Raw genomic sequence first — 12465 nt, 5'->3', positions numbered from 1 at the left:
GCATCATTAAGGACCCCACTCACCCCGGACATTCTCTCTTCCACCTTCTTCCGTCGGGAAAAAGATACAGAAGTCTGAGGTCACGTACCAACAGAACTCAAGAACAGTTTCTTCCCTGCTGCTGTCGGACTTTTGAATGGACCTACCTCGCATTATATTGATCTTTCTCTACACCCTAGCTATGACTGTAACACTACGTTCTGCACTCTCTCCTTTCCTTCTCTGTGAACAGTATGCTTTGTATAGTGTGCAAGAAACAATACTTCTCATTGTATCTAATACATGTAATAATAATAAATCAAATCAAATACCTTAACACTGCCATGAAGTTACTGTGAAATTTCCCCTAGTCGCCACACTCCGACATCTGTTCAGGTCAATGCACCCTAACCAGCACGTCTTTCAGACTGTGGGAGGAAACCCACGCAGACATGGGGAGAACGTGCAGACTCCGCACAGACAGTGACCGAAGATGGGAATTGAACCTGGGTCGCTGGCGCTGTGAGGCAGCAGTGCTAACCACCGTGCCACCCATTTATCCCTCAACTGTCATAAAAGCGGATGATCTGGGTCATAATTGCGTGGCGGTCTGTGGGAGCTTGCTGTGCACAAATTGGTTGCCATGTTTCTGAAGTTCACCACGTCAGAAATACCCCATTGGCTGTAACTTGATTGAGATGTCTGGTTGTGACAGGCACTATGTAAATGCAGTGTATGTTTGTTAATCAGGTTTCTGTTCCTAAGTTACCTCAACAAAAAGCGAGAGGGGCAGAAATATTTGCAGACACTTAAGATGCACTGCAGCAACCTTCCAAACCCATGACCATGTAGAAGGACAAGGGGCAGCAGATACCTGGGAACACCACCCGTGCAAGTTCCCCCTCCAAGCCTCTCACCATCCCAATTTGGAAATATATCGGCCGTTCCTTCACTGCGGCTGGGCCAAAATCCTGGAACTCTCTCCCTACACTGTGGGTGTACCTACACCACACAGGACCGCAGTGGATTCAAGGCAGTGGCTCACTCACCACCTTCTCCAGGGCAATTAGGGGTGGGCAATAGATGCTGGGCCCAGCCAGCAACACCCACAACCCAAAACATGTATGATAGAAACAAAGTTACGAGACAACCTCACCAGTACAGCATCTCCATCAAACACTCCCAGGACAGGTACAGCACAGGGTTAGATACAGAGTAAAGCTCCCTCTACACTGGCCCCCATCAAACACTCCCAGGACAGGTACAGCACGGGGTTAGATACAGAGTAAAGCTCCCTCTGTATCTAACCCCCCGATGTACCTGTCCTGGGAGTGTTTGATGGGGACAGTGTAGATGCTAACTTTCCTATCACAGCCTGACCAAGCTTCAAAGAGGTGGCTTTCTGGTGAAAGGAGATCATTACACATAAACCTCTTCACCTGAACCCCAACCCTCCCTGCCTCATCAACACAACCGAACCACAGCAACAGAGATACAACCCAGAGCGCACAGAGGCCTTCCCACACGCCTGGCCAGCCAACAGTTGGACATTTACCTGGGTAGAAGTCTTTGGATTTGGAGAGCTTGATGGTGGCGCCTGTCTCCTTCTGAAGCTGGACAATTGTTTGGCCTCCTTTCCCGATTATCGATCCAGCTGCATAACTAGGGATCAAAACCTTCAGGAAAAATTCGCCTTCTTCTGCAAAGGAACAGAGAAAACATTTTATTGTGGTGACTAGCACGTTTGAAGTGCTGCTTGTGCGCGGGCAGTTTGCTTACACACTTTCTAATGACAATAATCCTCAAAAAGTACTTTAACAACAATTACACAGTCCTGTGGAGGTGAAAAGTGCTGCACAAGTACACGCTATTGGTTTCCTCATTTCAATAGGATCTTGATAAAGGTTGGATTGGTCTGAGGCCCAGTGGTAGGCTTGAGGCCTACTGATAGGCCATGTCGCCACGGATACCAACCAGCCCTCCAATTTGATTTTCAAGTTTGCTGACGACACCACCATAGTGGGTCGGATCTCAAACAATGACGAGACAGGGTACAGGAATGAGGTAGAGAATCTGGTGAACTGGTGCGGCGACAATAATCTCTCCTTCAATGTCAACAAAACGAAGGAGATTGTCATCGACTTCAGGAAGTGCAGAAGAGAACATGCCCCTGTCTACATCAAATGGGACGAAGTAGAAATAGTCCAGAGCTTCAAGATTTTAGGCGTCCAGATCACCAACCTGTCCTGGTCTCCCCATGCCAACACTACCGTTAAGAAAGCCCCACCAACGCTTCTCCTTTCTCAGAAGACTAAGGAAATTTGGTACGTCAGCTGCGACTCTCACCAACTTTTACAGATGCACCATAGAAAGCATTCTTTCTGGTTGTATCACAGCTTGGTATGGGCTCCTGCTCTGCCCAAGGCTGCAAAGAATGACAAAACATTGTGAATGTAGCCCAATCCATCACGCAAACCAGCCTCCCATCCATTGACTCTGACTACACGTCCCGCTGCCTCGGCAAAGCAGCCGGCATAATTAAGGACCCCACGCACCCCGGACATTCTCTCTTCCACCTCCTTCAAAAGTCTGAGGTCACGTACCAACCGACTCAAGAACAGCTTCTTCCCTGCTGCCGTCAGACTTGAGTGCAGAATGTAGTGTTAGTCATAGCTAGGGTGTGGAGAAAGATCAACTTAATGCGAGGTAAGTCACCTTGTATTAAGCTGATCTTCCTCTACACCTTAGCTATGGCTGTAACACTACATTCTGCACCCTCTCCTTTCCTTCTCTATGAATGATAGGCTTTGTCCGTATAGTGTGCAAGAAACAATACTTTTCACTGTATACTAATATAGGTGACACAGTAATAAATCAGATCAATAAAGGGCCTCTGGCTTCTCACTCAAGAGGCCAGTCCTCGGATGTGAGCCGAGGCAACAAGTTCGGCCTCACAGAGACAGGAGCCATTCCCACCTCAATCCGTGTGTACAGCTGTTTAGTTTGCAGGTTAGGGAACCCCCACAGCAGGGACCATGGACATGTAGGAGTCCATTTGGCCCCTCTCTGTCACTGCTGACTCTCTCAAAGAACTATTCAATTTGCCCCTGCAGGGTGTTGATTTGTACGTGGGATCCTCACCTCTGGGACGGTTTCCACTCCCCCCACCATCTTTCCTTTTAAAAAATGAGGTTCATCCCACACCCCTCTTGAATTACCCCCCCCCCACCCCCCACATTTCCACCTTCCCTTGCCTCCAAATCCCACCTTTCGCCAATTCCATGCCTGAATACATTGGATAGAAGGCACAGAAACAGGCCATTTGGCCCAGCTGGTTGGTGCTGTTTACATGCACCGACGTCATCCCAAGAAGTTTGTACGGATCCTTGCTCTGGGGGACACGGGTTCAAAATCCCACCACAGCAGCTGGTGGGAGCTGTAAAGAAAGTTCCGGAATTCCACTACCCGCTCTGTGAGAAAGTACGTCCTGAAAAACACTCTGAATGGCCTAAGCTCCATCTTCTAGATCTGTCCCCCCCGCCGATACAAGTAGCAAAGCTCCAACAACAGCTTGCATTGATATAGCGCCATTAACACAACGGAACATCCCAAAGTTGCCTCAAGAGGACGTTAGAATACAAAATCAGACCCAAGCCACATATGGAGATGTTACCAAATGCTTCATTCAAAAAGGCAGGATTTAAGACACATCTTCAAGGAGAAAAGTGAAGTGAAGAGGTTTAGGGAGGGAGTTCCAGAGGACCCAGGAAACGGAAGGCACTCCACTAACGGCGGAACGATTAAAATCGGGGGATGCTCGAGAGGGACGTGGGGGCTGGAGGAGGTTACAGAGATAGGGAGGGACGTGGGGGCTGGAGGAGGTTACAGAGATAGGGAGGGACGTGGAGGCTGGAGGAGGTTACAGAGATAGGGAGGGACGTGGGGGCTGGGGGAGGTTGCAGAGATAGGGAGGGACGTGGGGGCTGGGGGAGGTTACAGAGATAGGGAGGGATGTCAGGGCTGGAGGAGGTTACAGAGATCAGGAGGGAGAGAGGCCACTGAGGAATTTGAAAATTGGCCATCCTGGCCGGAGAGAGATTGGAGAGAGTTTAGAATGAGGGGAGATCTCATTGAGGTGTATAAGATGGTGCAAGGTCTTGACAAAGTGGACGTGGAGAGGATATTTTCTCTGGTGGGGCAATCAGGAACAAGAGAGGTCATAGTTTTCGGATAAAGGGTCACAGATTTAAAACACAGATCAGGAGAAATTACTTCTCACAAAGGGCAGTGAATCTGTGGAACTCAGTACCCCAGAGCGCAATGCCAGGACATTGGGCAACACGGTGGCACAGTGGGTTAGCACTGCAGCCTCACAGCTCCAGGGAACCCGGTTCGATTCCCGGCTCGGGTCACCGTCTGTGCAGAGTTTGCACACTCCCCCTGTGCCTGCGTGGGTTTCTTCCCAGACATGCCAACTAGGGGGCATTGGCCATACTAAATTCTCCCTCAATGTACCCAAACAGGTGCACTAGTGTGGCAACTAGAGGCTTTTCACAGTAACTTCATTGCAGTGTTAATGTAAGCCGATTAATAAATAAATTAAACTCAAATTTAAGGAAGCGGTTTTTAATTAGTAAGGGGGGGGGGGTGTTGGATTGAGGGGGCAATTGGGAACGGACAGGAGGGTGGCGTTGAGGTCAGCCATTACCGTTATCGGATGGTGCAGCAGGCTGGAGGGGCTGAATGGCCTACTCCTGGTCTTAGTTCCTACGTTCTAATGGGGGTGGGGCATCGCTTCGGGGGCAGAGAGTAAAGGGGGGGGGGCACTACAGAATGGGGCGGAGGGATGGGTAATTATTTCTCACACTGTCCCTCTCGCCACACTTGGGGGGGAGGGGGGGGTCTGGGGTTAAGATTCACCCCTCCCCACCCCCAGCACAATGATTTCTCTCTCCCACCCCCTCCCTGGAATTACTGAGGTGAATTCTGGGGTATGGGTCAGGGTGAGAGGAGAGAGAGAGAGAGAGAGAGAGCGAGCACGCTAGAAAATTGTCCTGATTCTTTGGGTTATATTTGTGTACGGTAAGGGATTATTCGAGGCAATGTTCGGCAGTTAAACCTTCTGCTGTCTGCAAAGGCTGTAATTAAAGTCCTGGCAGGGATTCTGGTGGAGGGATTTAAAAGCACTCTGGGTGAACGCGAGCGTAGTTCCCGTGGGGAGGACGCCAGCTTCCGGTTGGGATCAGGGCGCAAACTCAGCATTGCCAGCTGACCGATCGAAGGTCGTCCCTCCCTCCCAGGCCCGGGGAGCCCCCTTAGAGTGCTGTGCCCGCCCCCCCCGCCTTTCAAATCTATCTCTGTCCATCATCTGCTGATAGTCGCTGACTCAATTTTGGGGGTTGACAGAGAGAAATGGGCAACGATAGTGTGCCAACGGTTACCTCACCACCCCCTGTGCCACACACCCCCCTCGCCTGCCCCATCATTCAATATAATCATAGCAGATCACAAGACCTTAAGACATAGGAGCAGAATGAGGCCACTCGGCCCATCGAGTCTGCTCCGCCATTCAATCATGGCTGATATTTTTCTCATCCCCATTCTCCTGCTTTTTCCCCATATCCCCTGATCCCCTTATTAATCAGGAACCTATCTATCTCTGTCTTAAAGACACTCAATGACCTGGCCTCCACAGCCTTCTGCGGCAAAGAGTTCCACAGATTCCCCACTCTCTGGCTGAGGAAATTCCTCCTCATCTCAGTTTTAAAGGATCGTCCCTTTAGCCTGAGACTGTGCCCTCTGGTTCTAGTTTTTCCTACTAGCGGAAACAACCTCTCCACATCCACTTTATCCAGGCCCCACAGTATCCTGTAAGTTACAGTAAGATCCTCCCTCCTCCTTCTAAACCCCAGACTCAGAGTCCTCAACCGTTCCTCATACAACAAACTCTTCATTCCGGGGATCATTCCTGTGAACCTCCTCTGGACCTTTTCCAAGGCCGGCACATCCTTCCTCACAATACTCCAAACAGGGTCTGCCCAAAGCCTCAAAGTACCTGCCTGCTCTTATCGAGAAGCCTAGAATACACGAATGCTAACATTGCATTTGCCTTCCTAACTGCTGCCTGAACTTTAACCTCAAGAGAATCTTGAGCAATGATTCCCAAGTCCCTTTGGTGTCTGATTTCCTAAGCATTTTCCCATTTAGAAAATAGTCTATATCTCCATTCTTCCTTCCAACATGCATAACGTCACACTTTTCCACATTGTATTCCATCTGTCACTTCTTTGCCCACTCTCCTAACCTGTCCAAGTTCTCCTGCAGCCCCCCTGCTGAACCTGATGTTTTTTTTCCCAAAAATGGTTTCATGGTCATCAGTAGATTCTTAATTCCAGATATATTTTTTATTGAATTCAAATTCCGCCATCTGCCGTGGTGGGATTCGAACCCCAGAACATTAGCTAGAGTTTCTGGGTTAATAATCTAGCGATAACGCCACTAGGCCATCGCCTCAATCAGCTGCAAGTGGTGAAAGGTGCCATACAAATGAAAGTTCCTTCTTCCTGTCTCTCTGCAGGGATATCTACACAACAACAACTGATATTTATATATCGCCTTCTTAATGTTACAGCCCCCACCCCGGCCCCCAAGATCCTTCACAAGGGATTTATAAAACAAAGTACAACACCAAGACACACAAGGAGATGCGAGGTCAGGAGGAGGAGGAGGTTGGTTTTAAGGAGTGTCTTAAATGAGGAAAGCGAGGGAGAGAGAGAGAGAGAGAGAGAGACGGAGAGGTTTAGGCAGGGAATTCCAGAGTTCGGGAAACCCATTTGCCTTCCCAGCTGCTTGCTGTGCCGGTGTGCTTGCTTTCAGGTGTCCTGGGACACCCAGGTCCCTTAATGTGTCAACATTTCCCAATCTGCCTACATTTAAATAATGTTGATTGAATCCCTGCAGTTCAGAAGGAGGCCTTTCAGCCCATCCAGTCTGTACCAACAACACAACCTCACTCAGGTCCTATCCCCTGTGTTTACATCGCTAATCTCCCAGACACTGCGGGGCAAGTCAGAACGGCCAATCAACCTAACCCAGACATCTTTGGACACTAAGAGGCAATTTGTTATGGTCAATCCACCTAATCTTTGGAGTGGGGGGGGGGGGGGGGGGGGAAACTGGAGTACCTGGAGGACGCCCACACAGACAGTGAGCCGAGGCTGGAATCGAACCCGGGTCCCTGGCGCCGTGAGGCAGCGGTGCTAATCACCGCGCCATTCCCATTCGAATAACATCCCTTGGATGGTTGGGGAAAGTAGGAATTGGGGGATTAGGGTTTGGTTTGTGGAGGGTAGGATGTGGGAAAAGAGCTGGGGAGTGTGTTAGAACAGTAAATACCCCCAACCCCTGGATTCTGCCTCAGACCAGGAGTCACTCAGCAGCCTTGGTGGGTCGACATAGAGACAGGGCGCAGGGTGCACGTGTTTCGGACTGTGGGAGGAAATTGTAACACTGCATTCTGCACTCTCTCTCATTTCCTTCTCTATGAATGGTATGCTCTGTCTGCATAGCGCGCAACAAAACAATACTTTCCGCTGCATCCCAATACATGTGATAATAATAAATCAAGACCCCTGCCCCCTCCCTCGCCCAATTGCTGGGAGCCATCAGTCAGGGCTATAAAATGATTACTAACACCGCGTTAACAGCTGGGAGTCATTCACACATACCACACTCCACCCCCTTCCTCCCTCCGAGAGAATCATCACTGACAGTGAGTCACAGCCAAGCAAATTTAAAGTTTAAGTTCATTTATTAGTGTCGCGGGTAGGCTGACATTAACACCGCAATGAAGTGGCCATTCTCACAGTGGGTGGGGCAGTAAAATTCCAACCCCTGTATTTTCACCGCTGGGGACATGTTCGCTTTTTCCGTTTCAATAAACACAGTTATCCGCTTTCTAAAGTTTATTTATTAGTGTCACAAGTAAGGCTTGCATTAACACTGCAATGAAGTTACTGTGAAATTCCCCTAGTTGCCAAACCCCTGTTCGGTACACAGAGAATTCAACACAACCAGTGCACCCTAACCAGCACGTGGTTCAGACTGTGGGAGGAAACCGTAACACTACATTCTGCACTCTCTCTCATTTCCTTCTCTATGAATGGTATGCTTTGTCTGCATAGTGTGCAACAAAACAATACTTCACGCTGTATCCCAATACATGTGATAATAATAAATCAAATCAAATCTGGAGGAAACCCATGCAGACATGGGGAGAATGTGCAAACTCTGCACAGACAGTGACCCAAGCCAGGAACTGAACCCAGATCCCTGGCGCTGCGAGGCAGCAGTGCTAACCCACGGTGTCAAAGTGGCAGCTGTTGCAAAGTAGTTCCAGCAGTTTACAGAACAGGAGGCCATTCGGACCATCATAATTACGCCTGGTGCAATCCATAAGTAATCTCACTGCCCCACATTCTCCTCATATCCTCCTACATCTTCCGCATTTTCCTTAATTGACTCTTTAAACATTCCTTTTAATGAAATGCGCTGTCTTCTAACGCTCTAAACGGAGCACCCCGCAGTGACAATTGATGTCACTGTCTCTGGCTGGACCCAGCATTTCTCTCTCATTCCCAGTTGCCCTGGAGAACGTGGTGGGTGAGCCGCCTTGAACCCGCTGCAGTCCCTGTGGTGTGAGTAGGTACACCCACAGTGCCCTTAGGGAGGGCAGTCCAGGATTTTGACCCAGCCACAGTGAATGAGGGCCGATATATTTCCAGGTCAGAGAGGAACTTGCAGGTGGTGGTCCCATGTATCTGCTGCCCCTTGTCCTCAAAGTTGACAGAGGTTGTGGGTTTGCAAGGTGCTTCGCTGAAGTGTGTCTTATAGATGGTACACGTAGCTGGCACCGTGCCCAGTTAAAATTTCACAAGTAATGACTCCCGATCAAAATCTATCAAAATTGGGAAAATTCTTCTTCTTCTCTGCTCCTGTGGAGAGAGATGCCTTGTTCATTGCTCTCAGCACTGTAACATTGCTTCTTGTTTTCCCAACATTTCACATCGTGTTCTATCTATCGTCCATCATCCATTTCCCTCACATTCCCAGAGTTTGAAGTCTTAACAGGGAATACTCGCGAATCCGTCACTTGGTGTCTGAGAGATACAGGCTGGTGTCTCAACTTCTGCTGGGTCAGAGAGTGCAGGTACAGACAAATGAAATGTTGGCCTTTGTTGCGAGGGAAAGGGAGTGTTTCTTTATTCGTTCAGGGAATGTGGGCAGGCTGGGCCAAAATCGAGTGTCTCGCTTGGCCATTGCCAGATTCAAGAGCCTACCACATTGCTGTGGCTCTGGAGTCATAACTTTACAAAGGGTCACGAACATAGCCCAGTCCATCACACAAACCAGCCTCCCGTCCATTGACTCTGTCTACACTTTCCGCTGCCTCGGCAAAGCAGCCAGCATAACTGAGGATCCCATGCATCCTGGACACTCTCTCTTCCACCTACTTCCGTCGAGAAAAAGATAGTGAAAATTATTGTTTCGTGTTCTACAGACAAAGCATACCGTGGCTCTGGAGTCACATGTAGGCCAGACCGGGTAAGGACTGCAGATTTCCTTCCCTAAAGAACATTAGTGACCCAGATGGGTTTTTTAAAAAACAATTAAAAGCAGCCAGCATATTTAAGGACCCCACACACCCCGGACATTCTCTCTTCCACCTTCTTCCGTCGGGAAAGAAGGTACAAAAGTCTGAGGTCACGCACCAACTGACTCAAGAACAGCTTCTTCCCTGCAGCTGTCAGACTTTTGAATGGACCTACCTTGCATTAAGTTGATCTTTCTCTACACCCCAGCTATGACTGTAACACTACATTCTGCACTCTCTCCTTTCCTTCTCCCCTCTATGAATGGTGTGCCCTGATTGTATAGCGCGCAAGAAACAATACTTTTCACTGTATACCAATACACGTGACAATAATAAATCAAATTAAAAACAGGATAAGGATGTCAGATTTCCTTCCTTAAAGGTCATTAGTGAGCCTGATGGGTTTTAACAAAAATCAACAATAATTTTTATCGAATTCAAATTTCACCATCTGGGGATTCGAACCTGGGTCCCCAGACTATTTGGGACACTCCCATACTCATCCCCCCAAACCCCAATTGTACAAACAATGCTGATTATTTTTGCTGTTAGGTCTGATGAAAGGTCATCGAAACATTGGCTCTATTGTCTCTCCAAAGATGTCGTCAGACCCGCTGAGATTGTCCAGCATTTTCTGCTTCTATCCCTGGAGTGTTACGCCGGGTCTGTGAATCCTCCTCCAGTCTAACGACAAAACCACTATGCTGCTACCAGCCCGGACACAAAGGCAGGGAAGTATAGCTTCCCCCGAGAGTACTGCAATCTGATTGAAGAGGGTTCCACTTGCACTGGGGGCAGTTCAGAGAAGGTTCACTCAGCTGAAATAAAGGGGGTTGTCTCTTTACAGGAACAATCGAGCAGGTTGGGCCAGTACTTAAGGAGCAAAGAAAATTACAGCATAGGAACAGGCCCTTCGGCCCTCCAAGCCTGCACTGACCATGCTGCCCGACTGAACTAAAACCTCCTCAACCTCCCCCTCACCGCCAACCAACCATCAGTCATCCCCATGGTCAATCGTGAAGGGATATTGGGGATAGATCAGGAAAATGGCATTGAGGTAGAGAGAGATGATCAGCTGGGGTCTGGTTGGATGGTAGAACAGGTCCAAAGGGCTGAATGGCCTCATTCTGCTTATATTTTGCATCTAGGCTTAAAACTCTGGAATTTTGTCAATCCCTCAGCCTCCGGCTCCTCCAGTCGCAACCCTCCTTCAAACCGACTTCCATGACCAAATCTGCAGTCACGGCAACCCAATATCTCCTCCCTGGCTTCCATTGCATCTGGTGCCACCAACTCAGGGATGTTGAGAACTCTATCAGATCAGCTGTGGTCTCATTGAGTGGCAGAGAGTGGGAAAACTCGAAGGGCCGAACTACCTACCTCTGCTCCTACGTTGTGTGATGTGGATGTGCCGGCGTTGGACTGGGGTAAACACAGTAAAAAGTCTGACAACGCCAGGTTTCAGTCCAACTGATTTATTTGATAGTAAACTCACAAGCTTTCGAGGGGACTCCCTCTTCGTCAGGTGAATGGAGAGTTCTGGCCTCGGACAGAGCATATAAAGCACAGACAGTTTACAGATTACTGATTAGAATGCGAATCTTTACACCTAACCTGCTGTTCAAGTCCTAAAGTGGCCAACAATGTGTGTGGAAGGAGCACTGATCACAGGTTACAGAGATGTGTATTGTCTCCAGACAGTACACTGAGTGAGGTTTTGCAAACCCAGGCAAGTCACGGGGGTTACAGATAGTGCGACATCAGTCTCTGCTCAGTGACTCTGTGCTGTCGTGTGTCATGAAGGCCGCCTTGGAGAATGCTTACCCGAAGGTCAGAGGCTGGATGTCTGTGACCACTGAAGTGTTCGCCAACAGGAAGGGAACAGTCTTGCCTGGTGATTGTCGAGTGATGTTCATTCATCAGTTGTTGTAGCGTCTGCATGGTCTCCCCAACGTACCATACTTCGGGACATCCTTTCTTGTGTCATTGTCTACCTAATACATTGCAAGAAAGGATGTCTCGAAGTATGGTACACTGGGGAGACCATGCAGATGCTACGACAACAGATGAATGAACATCGCTCGACAATCACCAGGCAAGACTGTTCCCTTCCTGTTGGTGAACACTTCAGAGGTCAGAGGCTGAATGCCCGTGACCATTGGGTAAGCGTTCTCCAAGGCGGCCTTCACGACACACGACAGCGCAGGGTCGCTGAGCAGAGACTGATAACCAAGTTCCACACACGAGGACGGTCTCAACAGGGATCTTGGGTTCATGTCGCACTATCTATAACCCCCGTGACTTGCCTGGGTTTGCAAAACCTCACTCACTGTGCTGTCTGGAGACAATACACATCTCTGTAACCTGTGATCAGTGCTCCTTCCACACACATTGTCGGCCACTTTAGGACTTGAACAGCAGGTTAGGTGTAAAGATTCGCATTCTAATCAGTAATCTGTAAACTGTCTGTGCTTTATATGCTCTGTCCGAGGCCAGAACTCTCCATTCACCTGATGAAGAGGGAGTCCCCTCGAAAGCTTGTGAGTTTACTATCAAATAAATCAGTTGGACTAAAACTTGGTGTTGTCAGACTTTTTCCTACGTTGTGTGGTCAGGGCGCCATGCAAATGGCAGGTGTGTCGGGAAGAAGAGACAGTGACCAGGACGGGGCTGTTGTTTGTAAAATGTGGTCCCTTTAAAAGCTGGTTTTGGGTTCAATGCTGGGATATTTAAAATGTAGGTACACAGATGGCAACATTTGGTACAGAGACCAAAACTTCAGGATTGCCTTAGTAACAGGCACAATGGTTAGCACTGCTGCCTCACTACACCAG

At 48.8% G+C, this 12465-nt stretch overlaps 1 protein-coding gene across 2 annotated transcripts in view; it reads right to left on the bottom strand.

Moving 5' to 3' along the window:
* The window catches only part of LOC145362212 (RNA-binding protein Nova-1-like), a 148353-nt gene that overhangs the window by 89135 nt on the left and 46753 nt on the right, over positions 1 to 12465 (bottom strand). For both annotated transcript variants that reach the window (XM_080218278.1, XM_080218277.1), the window contains exon 2: positions 1535 to 1678. Coding sequence is in view for 1 of the 2 variants with exons in the window: in XM_080218277.1 (XP_080074403.1) it covers positions 1535 to 1678 (144 nt within the window). In the remaining variant the exon portion in view is untranslated. The remainder of the gene's footprint in view (positions 1 to 1534; positions 1679 to 12465) is intronic.

This window comes from Carcharhinus amblyrhynchos, unplaced genomic scaffold (assembly GCF_965287045.1).
Source record: "Carcharhinus amblyrhynchos unplaced genomic scaffold, sCarAmb.v2.hapA scaffold_37, whole genome shotgun sequence".
Classification (NCBI taxonomy): domain Eukaryota; kingdom Metazoa; phylum Chordata; class Chondrichthyes; order Carcharhiniformes; family Carcharhinidae; genus Carcharhinus; species Carcharhinus amblyrhynchos.
This window is presented reverse-complemented; position numbering and strand designations above follow the sequence as displayed.